General features: G+C 37.5%; 1 protein-coding gene across 31 annotated transcripts in view; it reads left to right on the top strand.

Moving 5' to 3' along the window:
- RIF1 (replication timing regulatory factor 1) overlaps positions 1-24,157 on the top strand; it is a 124,085-nt gene that overhangs the window by 23,150 nt on the left and 76,778 nt on the right. For 22 of the 31 annotated variants that reach the window (XR_010150084.1, XR_010150080.1, XR_010150082.1 and 19 more), the window contains 14 exons: positions 91-242; positions 2,478-2,595; positions 3,836-4,012; positions 4,250-4,360; positions 5,691-5,753; positions 7,038-7,138; positions 8,923-9,009; positions 10,262-10,332; positions 10,532-10,712; positions 12,342-12,449; positions 13,426-13,575; positions 18,308-18,407; positions 21,582-21,846; positions 23,272-23,314. Coding sequence is in view for 24 of the 31 variants with exons in the window: in XM_016949811.3 (XP_016805300.2) it covers positions 91-242; positions 2,478-2,595; positions 3,836-4,012; positions 4,250-4,360; positions 5,691-5,753; positions 7,038-7,138; positions 8,923-9,009; positions 10,262-10,332; positions 10,532-10,712; positions 12,342-12,449; positions 13,426-13,575; positions 18,308-18,407; positions 21,582-21,846; positions 23,272-23,314 (1,727 nt within the window). In the remaining 7 variants the exon portion in view is untranslated. The remainder of the gene's footprint in view (positions 1-90; positions 243-2,477; positions 2,596-3,835; positions 4,013-4,249; positions 4,361-5,690; positions 5,754-7,037; positions 7,139-8,922; positions 9,010-10,261; positions 10,333-10,531; positions 10,713-12,341; positions 12,450-13,425; positions 13,576-18,307; positions 18,408-21,581; positions 21,847-23,271; positions 23,315-24,157) is intronic. The other 9 variants (XM_054679848.2, XM_054679856.2, XM_054679847.2 and 6 more) reach the window with 2 other exon arrangements.

Consider the following 24,157-nt stretch of genomic DNA (forward strand, 5'->3'; position numbering starts at 1 on the left):
TTGCTGTGATAAAAGACTATTGCACAGCTAATGTTAGAGTTAATCTTTAGCTTGGACGTCTCTTTAACTGTGTGCTTATTTTCTTTTAAGATATACTATGTAGTGCAAAAAGACTCAAGTTGTTAATGCAGCCTTTGAGTTCCATCCATGTGAGAACAGAAACTCTAGCATTAACAAAACTAGAAGTCTGGTGGTATTTACTGATGAGACTTGGACCTCATCTTCCTGCTAATTTTGAACAGGTAACATTACAAGTGTTGACTATAGCACTTTATGTTTTTGTTAATGTGTTCTTAAATTCTTACCAATGTAATCCTTTGGTGGTGTTTTTGCTATTTATTAGCAGACTAGAACATATAAAAGATCTTTCACTTTACTGGCAGAGAACTTAAATTCATTTCCCACAAGGGATATTGTTCAGTTGCTTGAAATGGAGCCCCTTTACCTGAAATGTTTTTATTTATTTATTATTAATTTATTTATTTTGAGATGGAGTCTTGTTCTGTTTCCCAGGATGGAGTGCAGTGGCACGATCTCGGCTCACTGCAACCTCCACCTCCTGGGTTCAAGTGATTCTCCTGCGTCAGTCTCCCGAGTAGCTGGGACTGCAGGCGCACGACCACACCTGGCTAATTTTTTGTATTTTTTAGTGTAGATAGGGTTTTACCATGGTGGCCAGGCTGGTCTCGCACTCCTGGCCTCAAATGATTCGCCACTGCCAGCCTCCCAAAATGCTGGGATTACAGGCATGAGCCACCGCGCCTGGCCCTGAAATGTTTTTAAATCAGCAAGTACTCAAACATTCTTACTCTACAAGCATTATGATTTTAAACAAAGGGTTTTTTCCCCTAGAGCATTTGGAATATAATTGAGAAGAAAACCAGCATCAGTGAAATAGAAATCAGCCGGGTGCGGTGACTCACGCCTGTAGTCCTAGCACTTTGGGAGGCAGAGGCAGGTGGGTTGCCTGAGCTCAGGAGTTTGAGACCAGCCTGGGCAACATGGTGAAACCCCGTGTCTACTAAAATACAAAAAAGTAGCTGGGTGTGGTGGCATGTGCCTGTAGTGTCAGCTACTCAGGAGGCTGAGGAGAATTGCTTGAACCCAGGAGATGGAGGTTGCAGTGAGCTGAGATCACACCACTGCACTCCAGCCCGGGCAACAGAGTGAGACTCCATCTCAAAAAAAAAAAAAGAGAGAAATCAAGTGCTACACTGGGTAGATACAAGGTTGGACCAGTTCTTGTTTTTTTATTTCTTCCTCCGTTTTCTAGGCTGCATAGTGATAACCAATGACTGAATCCTATTTATAGGTTCTTTTTAATTGTTACACAATGATTTTACGAATTCTTCAGGATTTGCATATCCTTACTGGCATTTAGATATAAAGTTTAATCTTAACCTAAACCTTTTGAGTTATTTGCAGTTATTTCCATCCTTGGTTTTTGAATTTTTTTTTTTTTTTTTTTTTTTTGAGATGGAGTCTTGCTCTGTTGCCCAGGCTAGGGTGCAGTGGCACGATCTCGGCTCACTGCAAACTCCACCTCCTGGGTTCACACCATTCTCCTGCCTCAGCCTCCTGAGTAGCTGGGACTACAGGTGCCCGCCACCACGCCCAGCTAATTTTTTGTATTTTTAGTAGAGACGGGGTTTCACTGTGTTAGCCAGGATGGTCTCGATCTCCTGACTTTGTGATCTGCCTGCCTCGGCCTCCCAAAGTGCTGGGATTACAGGCATGAGCCACTGCGCCAGCCTGGTTTTTGAATTTTTTTACAGTTAAAAGGAGCAGCTCTGCTAACATCTTTTTCATTTCTTTATCACTTATTTTGGATTTTGGGGGTACATTTTACTTCTGGGGGTATATTTTAGGGGTATATTTTATATTTTATATAAATAGCTGCATAGCAGGGAATGCGTTCTTGGACAGGAGGACTTATAAATATACTTAAGCCATTTTTATTCAGTTTTTAATTTTTTAATTATTGAGTTTTAAATTTATATAACATGAAATAATTGAAGATGGGCATTGTCAATAATGTAATTTGCATCATAATGAATTTTCCAAATTCTACCATTATAAGGGTCCAATAGGCTAATTCTTTGCATTTGTCCAATACATTAATTGGAATAATTTATTTGGTAACTACATGTGAGTGGTACTAGGATGATGTTAGAAATGAGCTTTGTCTGAGTTCACATTTTCCAGAGTTTTAAAAAGTTAAAATTAGTCTACCAATAATGTGTACAGTTCAGATGTTGATGTATATAAACAAATTTAGGTAATACACATTTCGGGCAAATACAGTTGTAATGTTCATATTTTTTCCAAATTCCATTTTTTAGCCTGTTTGTGCATGGAAACGATCTGTAAAATGGAATATATTAAGGCTCCATTTAATGAAATTTATATTATGTGAGGCTTTTAAAAACTGTGACAGTTGTATAGTTTCTAGATCGATGTTTTCTTTTACCCCATAGGTTTGTGTGCCTCTGATTCAAAGTACAATAAGCATTGATTCTAATGCCTCACCTCAGGGCAATTCGTGTCATGTAGCTACATCTCCAGGTTTAAATCCTATGACTCCTGTACACAAAGGTAAGAGGTAGATATTCTTGTTTTTTGCTTTTTTAATCAGGCTTTGTTGACCTAGAAGCATAGTTTTGAAGTAGGAAAAAAAAAGGCTTTGAGAGGTTTTGCTCAGTGTTTTTCGTTTGAAATGAAGCACTTCATAATTTTTTAGGTTCATTACCAAAAAATCCATTATCATGTTTTTCTGTTTTTTTTTTTTTAATATTACTGATTACTGTTGTAAGCGCATTGTTGTGGTTAGAAGAGACGGATGTTTTTTCAGTACATTATATGAGGTGCATTGCAAAAAAAGCCTCAGAGCACCTAACATGAAACTGTTGATTTTAGAACCAGAATCTTAGCGCTATTAAAAACAACACATCGGCCAGGTGAGGTGGTTCACGCCTGTAATCCTAGCACTTTGGGAGGCCGAGCCCAGCAGATCACTTGAGGTCAGGCATTTGAGACCAGCCTGGCCAACACGGTGAAACCCAGTCTCTACTGAAAATAAAAAAATTAGCTGGGCGTGGTCGTGGGCCCCTGTAATAACCAGCTACCTGGGAGGCTGTGGCAGGAGAATCGCTTGAATCCTGGGAGGCGGAGATTGCAGTGAGCCGCGATCTCGCCACTGCACTCCAGCCTGGGCGACAGAGTGAGACTCAGTCTCAACAAAAACAAAATAAAACAAAAACAACACTTCAGCCAGGTGCAGTGGCAGGCACCTATAATCTCAGCATTTAGGGGGCTGAGGTGGGAGGATCACTTGAAGCCAGGAGTTGGATACCACCTGTGCTACATAGTGAGACCCTGTCTCTACAAAAAATTTAAAAATTAACTGAGCACAGTGGTATCCATCCATCTATAGTTACAGCTACTTGGAATGCTGGTGGGAGAATTGCTTGAGCCCAGGAGTTTGAGGTTGTAGTGAACTATGATTGTACCACTGCACTGCAGCCTGGGCAGTACAATGAGACTCTGTCTCAAAAAAAAAAAAAAAAAATCTTAGCAGTTATAAAGTGTCTTCTTTATGTATGTCATTGAAAGACATAATGATATACATGTGTGTCATATGTATTATTTTATGTTTGCCATCTGAGTCTTCAAAATTTGTTACAGAATACCTGCATATTAATATTTCAAGGTATGGATTAATGCCTGAGACATTTAAACTCTGTTTTTAAAAGTTTCATTGAAATGAAATGTATGCATTTGGGTAGCTAATATAAAATGAGCTTGTATGACTTAACTCTTTTTTTTTTTCTTAAAGGTGCTTCCTCCCCGTACGGAGCCCCGGGAACTCCCCGAATGAACCTGAGTTCGAATTTAGGTGGAATGGCCACAATCCCATCCATTCAACTTTTGGGACTTGAAATGTTGCTTCATTTCTTGTTGGGTCCGGAAGCCTTGAGTTTTGCTAAGCAAAATAAACTTGTGCTGAGCTTAGGTATTTAAAGGTTTTAAGAATAATTTTAATTACTAAAACAGTCTAGGACTTAATGCATTGGGGTGAGGAGAGGTGTTATTTTGTCACAGCCAAAATATTTTATAGTTGTGTATGAAATATGAATCTTTTTTTTATAGAAAACACACCTACTTAATAGACATTTTAAAGTTTTATAGTGAGAAATGTATTTCATAAATCTGTTGTTTTACATAATTATCTTTTATTCTTCCCTTTCAGAGCCACTGGAACATCCGTTAATCAGCAGCCCTTCCTTTTTTTCCAAACATGCAAATACACTTATCACTGCTGTTCATGATAGCTTTGTTGCAGTTGGAAAAGATGCCCCCGGTAAGAGAATTTGATTTATTATTTGCTCAAATGTGTGTTTAAAAAGAAGAAAAAATAGGCCAGTCACAGTACCTCACACCTGTAATCCCAGCACTTTGGGAGGCTGAGGTGAGTGGATCACTTGAGCTCAGGAGTTCGAGACCAGCCTGGGCAACATGGCAAAACCCTGTCTCTACAAAGCATACAAAAACTAGGTGGGCATGTTGGCAGATACCTGTAGTCCCAGCTACTCGGGAGGCGGAGGCATGAGAATTACTTGAGCCCAGGAGGTGGAAGTTGCAGTGAGCCAAGATTGTGCCACTGCACTCCAGCCTGGGTGACAGAGCAAGACTCTTATTAAAAAATAAAAAATATGAAGATAAAATAACAAATATTTATATAGTGCCACCTACTGGCCAGATTGTGCATTGAGAACTTTACATTTATTCATTTAATTTTCGCAGTAACATACCATGTTAGTTCATTTTACAAATGAGAAAATGGGTTATACAGGAAGTACATAAGTTATGCAGAGTCACTTACGAGTGGTAGTACCGTGTCAAGCTCTATGGCTCTAGCATCTGTGCCTAAACTCCTGTGTTACATGGCCTATCAAATAATGAGGAAAGGAACTTTCAAAAATTGTTTGCTCTTTAACTAGTTGGAAAAAGAATCACAATGAATCACATAAATTTTTTCTATTGGTTGTTAGATATCCTTCTGAATCTCCGTGAACAATCTCTGCCCCAAAAGTAGTGGGCATTCAATTCAGAAAAGAAAGATAATTTAAAAAAAGATAAAACAATTACCCTTAGTTACACAATTCATTGTTAACATGTTACAGTTGTTTTAAGGAACACATTTATGGCTGGACATGGTAGCGCATGCCTGTAATCCTGGCAGTTTGGGAGGCTAAGGTGGGAGGTTCACTTGAGGCAGATGTTTGTGACCAGCCTAGGAAACGTAGCGAGAGTGCTATCTTTACAAAAAAAAATAATTAGATGGGTGTAGTGGTGTGTACCTATAGTCCTAGCTACTTGGGAGGCTGATGTGGGAAGACTGCTTGAGCCCAGGTTGTTGAGATGACAATGAGCTATGATTGTGCCACTGTACTCCAGCCTGGACAGAGCAAGACCCTGTCTCAAAAAAATAAACATATTTAGTTTCTACAAACAAAAACGAAGTGATAGTGTTTTATAAACTTACTACAGGGTTGAGTATCATGAGGAAAATTAAATTAAGTATTGTTCAATTTATTTGTTTAATGTAAGGAAGTAAAGGGAGAGTGTTAGTCATAGTATGTAGTCATATGTACTTCATTTAAAATACTCAAGTTTATTTTGTTTGACAGATGTGGTTGTCAGTGCTATCTGGAAGGAGCTAATTAGCTTGGTGAAGTCAGTTACTGAATCAGGTAAGCACTATTACACTGATCAAATGTTGTTTTTTGAAACAGGTGGTGATCAGATGATTTTTATAGCATCCGGTGAATTGTTTGACAATATATAAAATTTATTTTAAAAGTATTTCTTGCACTAACGTAGCTTCCAGTTTTTAATTTGTAGTTAATGTTTGAAGAACACTGGGGTTAGGTGTGCTGACCCACCACATGGTCCAAAATCTACATATAACTTCAGACTCCCCCAGAACTTAACTACTGATAACTTACTATCGATTGGAAGCCTTGCTGATAACATAAATAGCTGATGAGCACATATTTATATGTTATGTGCATTATATGCTGTGTTCATTAACAATATTAGTAAATTAGAGAAAAGAATGTTAGGAAAATCATAAGAGAAAACATAATCATTAAGTGGAAACGGGTTATATTCTTGTCTTTATGTTGAGTACACTAAGGAGGGAAGAGGAGGGGTGAAACTTGCTGTTTCCGGGATGGAAGAAAGTCTGAATAGGAGTGGACTCATGCCGTCCAAATCCGTGTTGCTCAAGGGTCAACTGGACTTAGTATTGTTGATTTAGAAAAAATAAATTTTTACAGCTCTCTGTACAGTCATCTCTAAAATTACATGCTTAGAAATACACCCTTCTAGCCGGGCGCGGTGGCTCATGCCTGTAATTCCAGCACTTTGGGAGGCCGAGGCGGGCGGATCACCTGAGGTCAGGAGTTTGAGACCCGTCTGACCAACATGGAGAAACCCTGCCTCTACTAAAAATACGAAATTAGCCAGACATGGTGGTGCATGCCTGTAATCAATCCCCAGCTACTCAGGAGGCTGAGGCAGGAGAATTGCTTGAACCTGGGAGGCGGAGGTTGCAGTGAGCTGAGATGGCGCCATTGCACTCCAGCCTGGGCAATAAGAGTGAAACTCCATCAAAAAAAAAAAAAAAAAAAGTAAATACACCATTCTCAGCCAGGCGTGGTGGCTCACGTCTGTAATCCCAACACTTTGGGAAGCTGAGATGGGTGGATCACCTGAGGTCAGGAGTTTGATACCAGCCTAGCAAACCTGTCTCTACTAAAAATATAAAAATCAGCCAGGCATGGTAGTGCACACCTATAATCCCAGCTACTCAGGAAGCTGAGGCAGGAGAATCGCTCGAACCCAGGAAGTGGTGGTTGCAGTGAGCCAAGATTGTGCCCCTGTACCCCAGCTTGGGTGACAGAGCAAGACCCTGTCTCAAAAAAAAAAAAAAAAAAAAAAAGAACTATACCCTTCTTTTTGCTTTTTGATAGGTAACAAAAAAGAGAAACCAGGTTCTGAAGTTTTGACTCTCTTATTAAAGTCTTTGGAAAGCATAGTAAAGTCTGAAGTATTTCCTGTATCAAAAACGCTGGTAAGTATAATACCCGTATGTTGGACTTTAAAAACCATTTTCTGAAGTTAAATTTTATATAGAAGATATTTGCACAAATCTAGTTTGGGAAGACTTTTTTATATCAAGCATTCATCAGCAGTTTAGTCCTATTGCAATAAGTGCCATTCTATTAACTGTAGAGTCATTTGAAACCTTTTTAATAAAGTGACTATAACAACAGCCACAGAAGTCTTCAACGTGGTAAGAAAAAAGTATCCGCCATACAGAGAAAAACTAGGGTAAAGGACATGAAACTTGAACTGAAGAAACTCAGATGTCCTTTAATTTTATGACAAGATTGCTGAAAACTACTAATAGTTAGTTGGTACTTTGTTTTCAATTAACTGTATTTAACCAAGATAATGACTTTGGTATTAAAACCCTTTTTTTTTTTAAAACCCGTGTAGTACAGGAAGAAAAGTGAATTGGATATGATTTTGATGATATGGGCATCTCAAAATAAGCTCCAGTGGAACAAACAATACCCTTAAATTCTGATTTTGTTTCCTTTATGTACTTTGATAGTTACTTGTTCTGTAGCAGTATAGCATAGTGGTTAATAGCAAGGGCTCTGGAGCATACTAGGTTGAATACCAGCCTAACTATTCATTAGCTGAGTAAATTTGTGCAGTTTATCTATTCCCTTGGCTTTGCCTAACCCCATATGTAAAGAGGGAATGTAGCAGTAGTTAAAGACTAAGTGAATTGATACATGGAAAGTACTATGGGCCAGGAACAAACTAATACTGCCTATTATTATTACTAATCTGTTTCAGATGACAGTATGTGAAAATGTATTTTCACTGACATAACTCTTCTATGACATTTAAGTTATGTAGTGCATGTTCATACCAGTATATTACCACTGGGCATGGTGGCTCACATCTGTAATCCCAGCACTTTGGGAGGTCAAGGTGGGCAAATTGCAAAAATTAGCCAGGCATGCTGACATGCCTGTAGTCCCAGCTTTTATGGAAGCAGAGGTGGGAGAATCACTTGAGCCCATGAGGTTGAGGCTGCAGTGAGCCAAGATCGTGCCACTGCAATCCAGCCTGGACAACAATGAGACCCTGTCTCAAAAAAGAAAAAAAAGACAGTATGGTAGTATTTTTGGAGAGCAATTTGGTAGGCTCAGTCAGTTTGATTTAGCAATCTTATACCCAACTATTAGCAGTCCTTTGAATATTTGCTTTGGGTACCAGTATAATTAATTGCAGAATTTCTATTAGTAGTATAAAAAAACGTAGAAATAGCCCCAAGGTCTCTTAATAGAAAAATGGTTGAATAAATAATGGATATTCATATAGCAGTATTTTTATATATTGATGCAATAATTCCGTAACAAGGTAAAATGAAGGTTAGTTGCAGAGTTTAATATCATTAGTGATTTACAGTGTAATGGCTTTAATGGTTTAAAGGAATGTGTGTATAACTGGCTGCCCAAGAAGTTGTGTGTTTTTCTGTGTACTTACATATACAGAAATTTAGAAGGTCTAGGAAAATAGACTCTGAACTGAAAATATTATCGTTGGAGATTAAAGACTTTACCTGCTTTTTATATTTCTGTGTTTGAACTTCTAAAACGGATGCAGATATATTCATGTTAGTGAATGAATGTATTTGATCTTTTTTAACTAATGAGATTATATTTACGTTAATGAATGAACATTACTTGTAATTGTTAGAGATATAGTTAACACTCAGATTTTTATTAGATAATATTTTTATGGCTAATTTACTGTAAAACCTTTTATCTCTCATAGGTCCTCATGGAAATTACAATTAAAGGACTTCCTCAGAAAGTATTAGGTTCACCAGCATATCAGGTTGCTAATATGGATATTCTTAATGCAAGTATCTTAAATGTAATATGATGAAGATTGGCCAAAAACATTTATACTTCCCTTTTTTATTTTATTTTATTTTATTTTATTTTATTTATTTATTTTTGAGACGGAGTTTTGCTCTTGTTGCCCAGGCTGGAGAGCAGTGGCACGATCTCGGCTCACTGCAACCTCCGCCTCCCAGGTTCAAGCTATTCTCCTGCCTCAACCTCCCGAGTAGCTGGGATTACAGGCATGTGCCACCACACCCGGCTAATTTTGTATTTTTATAGAGACGGGATTTCTCCATGTTGGTCAGGCTGGTCTTGAACTCCTAACCTCGGGTGATCCCTCCGCCTTGCTCTTCCAAATCCTGGGATTACAGGTGTGAGCCACTGTGCCCAGCATATTTCCCTTTTTTTAAAAAAAAAAAAAAGAAAGATGACCTTATGTAAAATTCTGAGAGTATTGGATTTGAAGTATATTGACCAAATTAAAGGAAAAACTGATAGTTAATGTAAAGAATTAAATATGCTGCTGTGTGAATGAAAAAACTATTTTCCTGGATTAAATAAATGGCTCCAAAAGGAAAGTTTCCTAGTTGTTTATATACGATAATACTGTTGGTTACTGCCATAAATATTGGAAGCTAATGTAAAATGCACTTAGTATCTCCAGGATATAGGCATTGGGATTCCAGTAAGTTTTAAATCTATGTTCTTTTTATATCTGGAATCTCATAATTCCTTGATTTTCTGTGTAGAGGAAACAGCTATGATTAGACTATAAAGAGCTTGATTTTTTTTTTTTTTTTTTTTTGAGACAGAGTCAGGCTGTTGCCCAGTCTGGAGTGCAGTGGCGTGATCTCGGCTCACTGCAACCTAATTCTCCCGGTCTCATGCCATTCTCCTGCCTCAGCCTCCCGAGTAGCTGGGACTACAGGCGCGTGCCACCCTGCCCGGCTAGTTTTTTTGTATTTTTAGTAGAGATGGGGTTTCACTGTGTTAGCCAGGATGGTCTCGATCTCCTGACCTCGTGATCCACCCGCCTCAGCCTCCCAAAGTGCTGGCATTACAGGAGTGAGCCACTGCGCCCGGCCAAGAGCTTGATTTTTGTGTGCAGTATATGGAAATAATTTTACTAACATGGTTGTCATACCCTAAGTAATGCCAAAAGTTAAATTTGTCATGCTAAAACAATTTTATTTCTTAAATAACCAATTATAAAAAACAAATGTTCTATTTGTAACTGAGAAGATTGACTTCATTTTCTCCTTCAGGGTACTCCAGCTTTGTTCTTAATTCAATTAATTTTCAACAATTTTTTGGAATGTGGTGTATCAGATGAAAGGTAAGTTTGTACTTTAACTTGAAACTTTGTCTTGGAAAGGTTATGTAATGAATGAGATTATTTATGTACTATTTCATAAGTTTAAGTTTTTTTAAAAAAAATTCGTTAACTTTTTGTCAGTTATTTTAGAATTTTGTTAACATTAAATTAATATATTCCTGCCAAAAAGTTGATGCATTTTTTATAATTTTTTGTTCAGGTTCTTTCTCAGTTTGGAATCACTTGTAGGCTGTGTTCTTTCTGGTCCAACTTCACCACTAGCTTTCAGTGACTCAGTTTTAAATGTTATTAATCAAAATGCAAAGCAGTTGGAAAATAAGGAGCATCTCTGGAAAATGTGGAGTGTTATAGTCACCCCATTAACTGAATTGATTAATCAGGTATGAAATAAATCTGCTACATATTTTGGATAATAGACCTTTTTTTTTTTTGTTAGTGCAGTTGGGGAAATGAATAGAAGTTTGAATTTGAATAGAAGATGGTAAATATTTTTTCTGGTGGAATTGGTAAACGTTGTACTTTTGATTGATTTTATTGCATTTCTCCCTCACTGGTAAAGAAACTATAACTTAATGGGGACTAATCAGCTTCATTTTCTTCAGTAGTGATTATAAACCTAGAAGGCTCACAGAGATGTAAATTCTTGTATCTTGGATTCTTTCAGTAGTTTTATTAACAGGGAATAACAGCGGTTATCTTGACTAGGCTATATATTCCCATAGTTAAGCCACGTTGGTGATTACCTCAAAGCCATATAGCATTTCCTTAAGTCAGGAATCTATTGAGAGTTGAATAATCTGTGTATTTAAATACTTAAATCCTCAATGTTTACCTATTTAACAAAAGTGGGTATAGTGGCAGGCTGTGGAGCACAAGTTCTGTTTATGATTTGTCAGCCTCTTTGTCAGTCTTTAAATGGGAATATGCATTCTCTGGGCTAATAGTGCTGTAACTCAAAAATGAAATAACTCGAAGGAATTTTGTTGTTTTTGTTGTTGTTGAGTTGGAATCTCACTCTGTCACCCAGGCTAGAGTGCAGTGGCATGATCTTGGCTCACTGCAACCTCCGCCTCCCGGGTTGAAGCGATTCTCCTGTTTCAGCCTCCCGAGTGGCTGGGACTACAGGTGCACGCCACCAAGCCCAGTTAATTTTTGTATTTTTAGTCAAGATGGGGTTTCACTGTATTGGTCAGGCGGATCTCAAACTCTTGACCTCAGCCTCAGCCTCCCAAAGTGCTGGGATTACAGGCGTGAGCCACTGTGCTCAGCTTTTTACATTATAGTTAACGTAGCCCTTGTTTTGGCTACTCAAGCTAGCACACTATTCTGGAAGAAAAGTCATTTACATTCTTAAATAGCTCCCCACTGTTAGAAGGATCACAGAGGCCCTTTTTATTGTATGAGTTTTTGCTGGAATGCTGTGTATGTATAGTAGAAGACTTTGGAGTTGGCTCTGGGATTCTTTTTTAGAACTTAAACATAGTGCATAATTTCCCCAGGTTGCAATTAACAAATTACAGCCAACTGGTGACTTAAAAACTACAGGGATTTATTCTCTCACAGTTGTGGAGACCAGCTATCCAAAATCAAGGAGTTGGTAGGATTGGTTTCTCCTGGAGCTCTGAGACAGAATCTGTTCATGCCTCTCAGCTTCTGGTGGTTGCTGGCAATCCTTGACCTTCCTTGGGTTGTAGCTGCATCACTTGACTATGCCTCCATCTTCACATGGTATTGTTGTCTGTGCCTATCCAAATTTTCCTCTTACAGAAAAGACTGTTCATTGGATTGGGGCTGACCCTAATCCAGTAGGACCTCATCTGAACATATGCAAAGACTTTATTTCCAAATAAGACTACATGCGTAGGTTCGAGGGGTTAAGAGTTAAACTTATTTTGAATCTCATCATTGGGGAACACAGTTTTGCCCACTACTTATAAATAAGTTATGTTACTACTTAGGATTAGAATAAGATGGTAATTTGTCTAACTTCATTATTTTTCTTGTTTTAGACCAATGAAGTAAATCAAGGTGATGCCTTAGAACATAATTTTAGTGCCATCTATGGTGCATTGACTTTACCAGTAAACCACATTTTTTCAGAACAGAGATTTCCAGTGGTAAGGCATTGTCAAGTATTGATTTCCGAGGGATTTGTATTTTTCTGAAAATATTATTTCATCCTTTATAATCAGCTTCCACAATGATTTGTTTTTCTTTTTCTTTTTCTCTTTTTTTTTTGAGACAGTCTCACATTGTCGTCCAGGCTTGGAGTACAGTGGTGCAATCTCAGCTTACTGCAACCTCTGCCTTCTGGGTTCAAGCAGTTCTCCTGTCTCAGCCTCCCAAGTAGCTGGGACTACAGGACCATGCCACTGCGCCCAGCTAATTTTTGTATTTTTAGTAGAAATGGAGTTTCACCATATTGGTCAGTTTCACCTGACCTCAAGTGATCCACCTGCCTTGGCCTCCCAAAGTGCTGGGATTACAGGCGTGACCCACCGTGCCCAGCCCACAATAATTTCTAAAATAAGACTTCTTTATGACTTTATTACTAGCTTAGGAGAATGATGAAGGGCGAGAGAAGTTCTTTTGGATCTTTGATAATTTTTGGTATCATGGCCTTATTTCCTCTCTTCAGTTAGATCTCTGGGATGTGGGGGAAAGGTTATTACCCTGTGTTAGTCTCTTTTTTATTTTGAGACAGTTTCACTCTTGTTGCCCAGGCTGGAGTGCAGTGGGGCAATCTTGGCTCACTGCAACCTCTACCTCCTGGGTTCAAGCAATTCTCCTACCTCAGCCTCCCGAGTAGCTGGGATTACAGGCGTCCACCACTTCGTCCGGCTGATTTTTTGTATTTTTAGTAGAGATGGGGTTTCGCCATGTTGACCTCGAACTCCTGACCTCAGGTGATCCACCAACCTCGGCCTCCCAGAGTGCTGGGGTTACAGGCGTGAGCCACTGCACCCGGCCTTTAGTGTCTTTTTTGACACACTAAATGTTGCAGTGTTTTTAAAAAATGTTAAAGATGTATTGATTCTATAAACTTTGATAGATAGGTATATATTAACAAAACTTCTTTGTTGTTATTGGTAGGCCACCATGAAGACTTTGCTTAGAACTTGGTCAGAATTATATAGAGCATTTGCTCGTTGTGCTGCTTTGGTGGCAACAGCAGAAGAGAACTTGTGCTGTGAGGAACTTTCTTCCAAGATAATGTCCAGTTTGGAAGATGAAGGCTTTTCTGTGAGTTTGTCCTGATGCTACCTTTTTTTGTTTGTTTTTAAAGGATTCTTTTCAAGTAAATGGAGATAATATTTGTGAACTATCACCTATTACTGCCTCTATTTATATGTGATAAAGTTGGTACTGCAAACAAGTATGCTTTGTGTAACAGTTTTGTGTCTTTGGGCTCTAAGATTCAGTTTTGGGATCATTAACAGTGAAGATCTTTTACTATACTGTGTTATCTCCTTGTGCTTGTGTCATTCTAGATTAACACTTCAAGGGCCTTGCTCTCCTGGACCTCACTTTCTCATATGTATCTGTTAGATCTTTAAATTCAATCCCTTTGAAAGTTTGTAGTCTTAGAAAATATAAGTCTCTTTTCTCTTTCTTTCCCTCCTCATGGAAAGGACAGCTGTTGGGAACAGATTGATATGCGTCATTCCAGAATAGACCTCTTTCTGTTTACGCATGTCATTTGTATATTGATCCTTGCATATGCATTTGAATATATGGTATTCTTGCCAATGAAATCCTTATTGCATTTATTCCGAAGTAATTATGTAACTTTTCGTAAAACACTGTCTTGGCTCAGTTTCAAGTCAATCCATATAGCTCTATTATTTGTTTCAACTGCTGTCTAGTATTCTGTAGTATGGTTGTACCATTACTTGGAATTCTATTATTTATTTATTTATTATTTTTTGAGAGAGAGTCTCACTCTGCCGCGCAGGCTTGAGTGCAGTGGCACGATCTCAGCTCACTGCAGCCTCCGCCTTCTGGGTTCAAGCGATTCTTCTGCCTCAGCTTCCCGAGTTGCTGGGACTACAGTTGCACACCATCGTGCCCAGCTAATTTTGTATTTTTAGTAGAGATGGGGTTTCACCATGTTGGCCAGGCTGGTCTCAAATTCTTGACCTGAGGTGATCCACCTTGGCCTCCCAAAGTGCTAGGATTATAGGCATGAGCCATTGCACCTGGCCTGGAATTCTGTTATTTTAAGGACATTTTGGTTTTTTCTATTATTTATTACTGTGTATGATCCTGGTAATGGCCTTCACACAGAAACCGTTGTTTTTCCATGCAGATTATTGAAATGATATTTGTTGTGCCTGTTTTCTCTATATCTTATATCTAACACATATTTTAAGGAGGAATAAAATAAAGTAAAAATAACAGTTCTTTTTTTTTTCTTCCCCCTGAGACAGAGTCTCACAGTGATTGTTGGGCGACAACCCAGGCTGGAGTGCATTGGTGCAATATGGGCTCACTATGACCTCTGCCTCCCAGGTTCAAGTGATTCTCCTCCCTAGTAGCTGGGACTACAGGTGTGCACCACCATGCCTGGCTAATTTTTGTATTTTTAGTAGAGAGGGGGTTTCACCGTGTTGGCCAGGCTGGTCTTGAACTCCTGACCTCAGGTGATTAGCCCACCTCAGCCTTCCAAAGTGTTGGGATTACAGGTGTGAGCCGCCGCGCCCAGCCAAAAATGACAGTTCTTATTGTAAAAGATTACAAACAACAAAGCAAATTCCCCTTCACACGTCTTCTCATCAGTAATAATCACTACCCATAGTTAGATGTTCATTGTTTTAGTGTTTTAAATGGATTTATATACATATCCTCTACTTGTTATTAGCACAATTCTAATTGTATTTGTCGGAGTGACTTTAAAAATGTAAATCAGATCTTGTCACTCTTGAAGTATTATAGTGTTTTGTTAGATTTGGAATAAAAATCTGAGCTCCTTACACTACCCGTGAGGTTTCTGCTTCCTTTTCTAAAGGACTTACCTAATCGCGCTTGTTTATTTTTGTTGTATAGCATCTTATTTCCTTTTTAGTACTGTCTCGAAATTGTTTATTTCTGTACTTTATTATGTTATTTCACCCACACTCCATGAGGTTAGGGACATTGTCTGTCATGATGGTGATTATCTCTGGGATCTGTCTACTGAATAAACAATGTGCAGGTTTTTATAACTGATCAGAAGAAGGTTGACCCTCAGTTATCACCTTTAAAAAATGGTCTTAGTTAGGCTTTCTCCCTTTGTTCTTTTCCAGAAGAAACTTGGAGTCTGTCAAATTTCACAAAATACCCTGTTGAGATTTTGCTTGGCTTTGATAAGGGTGAATTCACAGATTAATTCGGAAAAGAATTTACGTCTTTCTAATCAAATTGTTCCTTCCAGGGATTTGTGTTTATTTAGGTCTTCTAAAGTTAACCTAACTTGATTATTTTTTTTAAGCTGTTTTTTAACATTATAAATGGGTCTGTTCTTCCCTCATACTTGCTTGTTGCTGAAGGACATAAAAGTTGTTGCTTACATACTTCCTTGTATTGAATCATGTGTTTTTGGGATACACTTCTCGGTTACAGTGCTATTCTTTTAAATTATCATAGGATTAATGTTTTTTTCTGCATGTATATCTTCATTAGTGATATTGGAGTTCTCATTGTTCAATTTTTGTATTATGGCAATAGTGACCTCTTAGAATGATTTAGAAAACTGTTCTTCACCAATTTATATAGTGTAAGAGGAATGCCATATCTACAGTTGTATTCTTTTTTCTTTCTCTCTTTTTCTTTCTTTTCTTTCTTTCTTGATGAGGTCTTGCTGTGTTGCCCAAGCTGGAGTATAGTGGCTATTCACAGGCACCACCACACTACAGCCTCCACCTCCTGGGTTCAAGTAGTCATCCTGCCTCAACCTCCCAAGTGGGTTGGACTACGTGATGCCAAGCCCACCAACCTTTTTGTTCTGAAGTCTTCTCTTTTCTTGGTTGGACTTGGTAATTAAAGGCTTATCTAAGTCTACCAAGGAAAACAGCATGTAGTTTTATTTTATTGATCATTACTACACAGCTTTTTACTTTTCTTTGTCTTTACATACATTGAATGGTTTTGTTTTAAAGCTTTTTTCAAACATATGCATGTAAGACTTTGATTACTGCCATCAGTGATCATATAGACTACTTTGATGCCCTTTTTTTTTTTTTTTTTTTTTTTGAGACCAAGTTTCACTCTTGTTGTCCAGGCTGGAGTGCAGTGGTGCGATCTCGGCTCACTGCAACCTCTGCCTCCGGGTTCAAGTGATTCTCCTGCCTTAGCCTCCCTAGTAGCTGGGATTAAAGGCGTGTGCCACCACGCCTGGCTAATTTTGTATTTTTAGTAGAGACGGGGTTTCTCCATGTTGGCCAGGCTGGTCTTAACTCCTGACCTCAGGTGATTCCGCCTGCCTTGCCCTCCCAAAGTGCTGGGATTACAGGTGTGAGCCACCACACCCAGCCTTTGATGCCCCCCCTTTTTTTTTTTTAATAGCACCAGGGAACTTGGAAGGGTGCTTTGTAATTTGAGAATTTTTTATGGATATGTGTTGCTATTTTATCATTAATTTTTTATTTTACTGTATTGTGATCAGAGAGGATCATCTAGGACTTCTAATTTTGGAATTCATCCTGTGTTATAACTGTGATAATGTAGTTTTATAATTGTTTATTTATAAGACACTTGGGATCAGGTATCTCCCTGATTATGAATTTGCTGTATATTAACATGTTCATTAAATACTTTGATGCCATATTGTTATACATTAGAGATTAATGACTACTGATATTTTCATTGTAATGTGTTCCTTGTTACTGCCTTTTTCTTAAATTCTACTAGCTTGAAATTTATTACACCTTCTTGAAAATTTGTGTCAAATATGTCTTTAAAAACACCGTCCTGAGCAATAATTCTTTTTTTTTTTTTTTTGATGGAGCCTCGGTCTGTCGCAGGCTGGCGTGCAATGGTGTGAACTCGGCTCATTGCAGCCTCCGCCTCCCGGGTTTAAGCAGTTCTCCTGCTCCAGCCTCCCGAGTAGCTGGGATTACAAGCATTCACCACCACGCCTGGCTAATTTTTGTGTTTTTAGTAGAGACGGGGTTTCACCATGTTGGCCAGGCTGGTCTCGAACTCCAGACCTCTCAGGTGATCCACCCACCTCAGCCTCCCAAAGTGCTGGGATTGCAGGCGTGAGCCACCAGTCCTGGCCAGCAACTTCTTTTTATGTTTTGTTTCACTGGGTTTAGTGAAAACTTTTACTTCATAATTTTCAAGAGGAATTTGATAGAGAATCTGTGATCCTAGTATTTCCAATCTCAGTTTATTGGTTGATATGATGGCTTTTATGGGGATCTTAAAAGTGAATTATTTTTCTTAAATATTGAGGAAGAGAAAGTACAGTGTTTGACTCAGCAGTTAACTGAAAAAGATTTGTAATCATGTATGGTCATGTGCCTCATAACAATGTGTCAGTCAACAACAGACCGCAAATCTAGTGCTACATATCCTAAGCAGAACGTTGTAATACGGTATTTTTACTGTGTCTTTTCGATGCTTAGATACACAAATACATACCATTTTGTTACAGTTGCCTAGAGTATTCAGTATAGTAACTACACACCTATACAGGTGCCTAGGCTATGTGTTTGTAGCTTAGGAACAACAGACTATATAGGTGTGTGTGTCATCTAGGTTTGTGTGAGTACACTGTGTTCTCACAAGATGAAATTGCCCGATGACCCATTTTTCACAATGGATGGATCTCTGTTAAGCCGTGGGTGGCTGCACTTAATGTACTGTAAGCTGTGGCATGTGTGTTACATAGGATATATGGGAGTAACAGTCTTATATTTTTTCATGTTGCTTACTCTTGTTGAATACTGTTCCAGTACTTGAATGTTTCTAACAGTGGTACTTTCTTCCCTAGAATTTGTTGTTCGTGGATAGAATTATTTATATTATTACTGTAATGGTTGATTGCATTGACTTCTCACCATATAATATTAAATATCAGCCCAAAGTTAAATGTAAGTATGTATTTTTTAACCTTTGTTTGTCCAGTATTTCATAAGCAGTACTGAACTTTGCCAGGGGAAGTCCTAATACCTTTGCCACCTCATTTTACTAACTTTTGATCTTGTTTAACCATGTTAGTTACTATGCTAGGAGCTTTCATACATGTTCTCTCTCTTTTTTCTTTTTAATTTTCATATGCTCTGTATCATTCTCTTATCTCTATCACACAAAATTTCTTTACTCCTTTTTACAACGCAGAAAGATAAATACTATTCTAATTAGAGATTGCCTAATAGTACAAATGGTTTTAGTCATTCCATCTGGTATGAAGGATTATCTGGACAAGAAACTTAGACATAACTTAAAATGTTTTTATTTGCAAGCCTGATTTAAAATAGTCATTGAATTGACATTATAATTTAAAAGAAAACAATGGGATCAGTTAATTGGTTTTTTCCAGAAATGTTACAAAGTTTAACTCATCGTTTACCTGAAACATGGTAATTAAATGATTAAAATTGTACAATTTGGGATCATAACAAGTTGCGTGATTTTTAAAACCATATGCCTTGGTTAGTTTTAAGTTATTTTGTAGCAAATAGTTTTTAAAATCTGTTCATTGATTCATTGAAGTCAGATATATCCACCTATGTTTATATGTTCCTACCATATAGGTAGTGATAATCTGTCATTAATGAAAAATGTTAGTTGATGTTGAGATATATTATTCTTGTTTAAAGATTAGGAACATAAAATTATCTAACAATAAGATTTGCCATTGATGAGTTTTCTAAAACATTCTTAGAATCTTTTTTGGTTTTTGAATTTTTACTAAGTAGCAATATGGAGTAACATGTTAAGCTCCTGAAGTATATTATAGGTCAGAGCATCCCGGCCTGAGTGCCGTGGAAATATAGGTTATAAATGTTCTTGACATACTGATCTTAGCTCTCCTCTTGGGCTGACCAGGACCTAATATGATTACCTCAGTGTGTCAGAAAAATAGGCTTATCTCTGAAAATCATAAGTTTACCAAGATTATATAACAGATGATGTCAGAAATTATAAGCCACTGAAGTTTCATAGAGCGAAGATGATCAGTCTCATTTTGACATAATTTTACCTATGTTGGTACTTCTGAAATTAGATTTAACCGAATATCCAATTCAGGAACCCACAGTTACAAATGTCTTTTCCACTCCGTGTCCATGCAAAACAGAGCCAGAGTTCTCTTGCTGTAAAATTTGGGTAATGGGGAGGTTTTTAAAAGAAGTTGAGAAGGGGAAACAATGTTAAGACTAACCGAAAGGAAATTGTTATTATCAGGATCACCTTGGGATTTTTTGGTGACTTACATTGTGAAGATTTCAAATTTAGAGAAATATTGCAAGAGTTTATGTGGAAACTTCGTATTCCTTTACTCAGGTTTCTCAATTAATGGTTGATTGCATTTATCTTATCTGCTCCCCCCTCCCCTCAGAATATACATTTTATTCTTTTTCCCTTCTGAACCATTTTAAGGTATAGTTTTAGACAAGTTGACAACCTGGAACAGTTCCTCAGTCTTGTCTTTTATGTCTTTCAAAAAACAACTTTAGGCTGGGTGCAGTGGCTCACGCCTGTAATACCAGCACTTTGAGAGGCCGAGGTGGGTGGATCCCCTGAGGTCAGGAGTTCTAGACCAGCCTGGCCAACAGGGCTACAACCTGTCTCTACTAAAAATACAAAAATTAGCAAGCCATGGTGGTGCACGCCTGTAGTCCCAGCTACTTGGGAATCTGAGGCAGGAGAATCTCCTGAACCCAGGAGGCAGAGGTTGCAGTGAGCTGAGATCATGCCACTGCACTCCACCAGCCTGGGCAACAGAGCTAGACTCTGTCTCAAAAAAAAAAAAAAAAAGGCAATTTTACTTTCTTAGAGTCTCTCAATCTGGGATTACCATATTGCTTTAAGATTAGATTCAGGGTCCATTCATTACTGGAGTACCACAGAAATAATGCTGTAGTTCTTTTTCAATTCATTATTTTCCCATTACTGGTGATGTTAACACTTCCTGTTTGTTTGAGGATGGCATCTGCCAGGTATTCCACTGTAAGGTTAATTACTAAATACTTACTGTGGCACAATTATTGCTTGTTTCTCTAGATACACTTTCATTTACCATCTAATATCACATGGATTATGCTATTCATTCCTTTTCTGTATTTTTCTCTACTGTCTCTAATAGTGAGAAACCTGGTTTTCATTACCCTCAATGTATTTACAACTTGATCATTCACTTGTATGTAACCAGTCTCCTGACATAATGGCTGTCACCTCACCTGAGCATTCTGTCAGGGAATTTCTGGATATAGTTTTTCAGTGTACATAAATGTCTGAAAAATTGATTCCAAGGAGAAAGATCAACTTCCTTTTAGTAGCAACACTTGTTTTTCATGTTACCATATGAGATTAATTTTAATTAAGCATTCGTTTTCTGTTAAATTTGAGATCTCATTCCTTAAAAGAATGGATTGAGTGAGAGAAACAAGTAATTTTGGAATGGGTAAATTTTTTGGGCAAGAGCTATGTGGGTTTATTCTTCTAGGTAGATGTTTACAGATCTAAGGGTACAAAAAATCAGACAGTACTTTTAGGACAAATCTTTTTCTTTATATCTAGGAAATAGTAGACTTACTGCATTCTTTCTCAGCTTTGTATCTCTGACTTGTTCAATGTTATTTGTAGGGATCAATGTACTATAGATGAGCAAAAAAATGGTCCGTCATTCTTAGTGGAAATTTTTTGTTTTTAAAACTAACTTTCAAAATTTAAATTTGGAACCTATCTTATGTAATTTAGTACTTTCTTGCATATTACTTGTTGAAATTTTTATGAAATGTAAAATTAAAGTTTGAGATGCATTTTATAATTCCTAAGAAAAAATGAACTTGTTTTTCTGGAATTGATATTCATGATCCGCCAAGTAGTTTTCGTCTCCCATTCTCATTTGTAAAGATAATGTTCTAGTGATACTTATCCATTAATGGTACATTATGTTATGATTTGTTTGGGGTGTCAGTCAGCAAACGGACATGTATTTGATGTATCTAACATTTAAATGTGAGCTATAAATTGTAAAAGTGGACAGTGACTCCTATTTTCAATTTATTTGAGTTTTTAATTAATTCAGTTTTTGTTTTTAGCACCACAGAGACCTTCAGATTGGTCCAAAAAGAAGAATGAGCCCCTAGGGAAATTGACTTCTTTATTTAAACTTATTGTGAAAGTGATCTATTCTTTCCACGCACTGAGCTTCAAGGAAGCACATTCCGATACCCTCTTCACTATTGGCAACTCAATCACCAGCATTATTTCCAGTGTACTTGGACATATTTCTTTGCCTTCTATGATCCGAAAAATATTTGCAACTTTAACAAGACCTCTGGCATTATTTTATGAAAACTCAAAGTAAGTATTTTGGGCTAAGTAGCTTTGAATTAAATGTATACAATTTAAATATAGGTAGCAACTTTTATTTTTTAATCAGCTGTGTTGTAGATGGTAGTCTTGACAATTTTGTGGAGAGGATAATAAACTACACTTTTGTTGAAAAGATAGTTAAAATAGTATAGAAATATGAGAGAGAAATTGGAAGTCTTTCTGTTTTGCCTGTTACTTCCCTTTCCCTTTGCTTTTCAATGCTTACCTTTTCAGAATTGTTTATGCAAACAAGCCTACCTATTAAATGCATGATAGATAGGAAAGCTTACTTGGCATGCTGTTTTGCAATTAATTATATGGTATGCACTTAATACAGTTGGCTGTTTGTATCCATGGGTTCTGCATTCATGGATTCAACCAACCCTGGATCAAAAATATTTAGAAAAATTAAAAAGAATAAAATGAATGCAAATAAATACAATATGACAATTATTTACATTGTATTAGATATAAGGAATCTAGAGATGATTTAAAACATATGGGAGGATGTGTTTAGGTTACATGCAAATACAATTTGTTTTATATTAGAGTGTTGAGCATCCATGGATTTTGGTATCTTGGCAGGAGGGTGGTCCTGGAATTAGCTGCCACCATGCCCAGCTAATACCCCATGGATACTGAGGGATTTCTGTCTTTGTACCATATACATGAGAATCTCATTTTTAAAAATGTCTACATGTGATTCTGTTAAACTTTTTACCCAATTTCTGATTGGTGGACATACATGTTTTTCTAGTGTTCTCCCTCATAACAATTGAACATTATTTATACATAAATCATTGCCCACATTTGCCACTATTTCTGGGTATACACATTTATGTGTCTGAATTGGTCTCCAAAAAATTGAATTAATTTTGCATCACCCTTTATTTGAATCGAAGCAAGCAGTGCTTTAAAACCTGAAAGAAAAAAAAAGCCTCAGTAACAAACTCGTACAAGCATTTTGAAAGGATTCATGAATATTCTTTATAGCAAGCTTGTGTGGTTCATTCAGAAGACAGTTTATCTTTCATAAATTAACAGAGTTTTAGGAACAGATTTTATAAAGTACGATACAACCTCCAAATCCATGAACTTTTCTTTGAAAATCTTTAAGTCTATATTTCATCAAAAGTAATGCCTAAAAGAAATGTACAGAAACAAGCAGTTAATATGATTATTACTTTGAGGTTTATTGTAGATATTTTCTGTGATTCATTTTTCAAAGATGGGATGGTTTTATGCTTAATATTTAGCATTTGAGTTTTTTACTTGTTAAGTCTTTGGGCACCTTTTTATATCATCAATTTATATTTATTATGTCTTTATTACCTTTTTCTTAGGATTAGCTTGATAGATAGTACAGTGTTAACTTGCAGAAATATAAATGGTATTCTATTTTATCCTTCCTAGGCTTGATGAAGTTCCTAAAGTATATAGTTCTCTGAACAACAAGGTAAAAATAGACAATTCTCCATAAACCATACTTTCATGATGAGAAAATGATAGAGTTTAGATAATTTTCTTAAACATAATTCTGCTGATTTTTAAAGGGGTTATTCCTTCTTTTTTTTTTTCCTGGAGACAGCATTTCGCTCTTGTCACCCAAGCTGGAGTGCAGTGGCAGGATCTCGGCTCACTGCAACCTCCACCTCCTGGGATCAAGTGATTCTCCCACCTCAGCTTCCTGAGTAGCTGGGAGTACAGGCACATGCTACCACGCCCAGCTGATTTTTTGTGTATTTAGTAGAGACAGGGTTTCACCATGTTGGGCAGGCTTGTCTCGAACTCCTGACCTCAAGTGATCCGCCTGCCTCGGCTTCCCGAAGTGCTAAGATTACAGGTGTGAGCCAACACGCTTGTCCTGTTCTTCATTTTTAATGGACATTTAATAACACCATATGAACACATTTACAGGGTTTTGTTTTTTTTTTTTTTTAAGGATTTAATACTTTAAATTCATGTTAAGTAATGAACTTTTTTTTGGAGACAAAATCTCACCCAGCTGGGAGTGCAGTGGCACGATCACGGCTTACCACACCCCTGCCCTCCTGGGCTCAAGGTGATTCTCCCACCATAGCCTCCCAAGTAGCTAGGACTACAGGCATACACCACCACTCCTGGCTAATCTTTGTATTTTTTGTAGAGGCGGGGTTTTGCCATGTTGCTCAGGCTTGTCTCAAATTCCTGAGCTCAAGCAGTCTGCCCGCTTTGGCTTCCCAAAGTGCTGGGATTACAGGTGTGAACCACCGAGCCCAGCCTAGTTAATCAACTCTTAGCTCATCCCTTTGTATATGAT

Source organism: Pan troglodytes, chromosome 13 (genome assembly GCF_028858775.2).
Source record: "Pan troglodytes isolate AG18354 chromosome 13, NHGRI_mPanTro3-v2.0_pri, whole genome shotgun sequence".
Classification (NCBI taxonomy): domain Eukaryota; kingdom Metazoa; phylum Chordata; class Mammalia; order Primates; family Hominidae; genus Pan; species Pan troglodytes.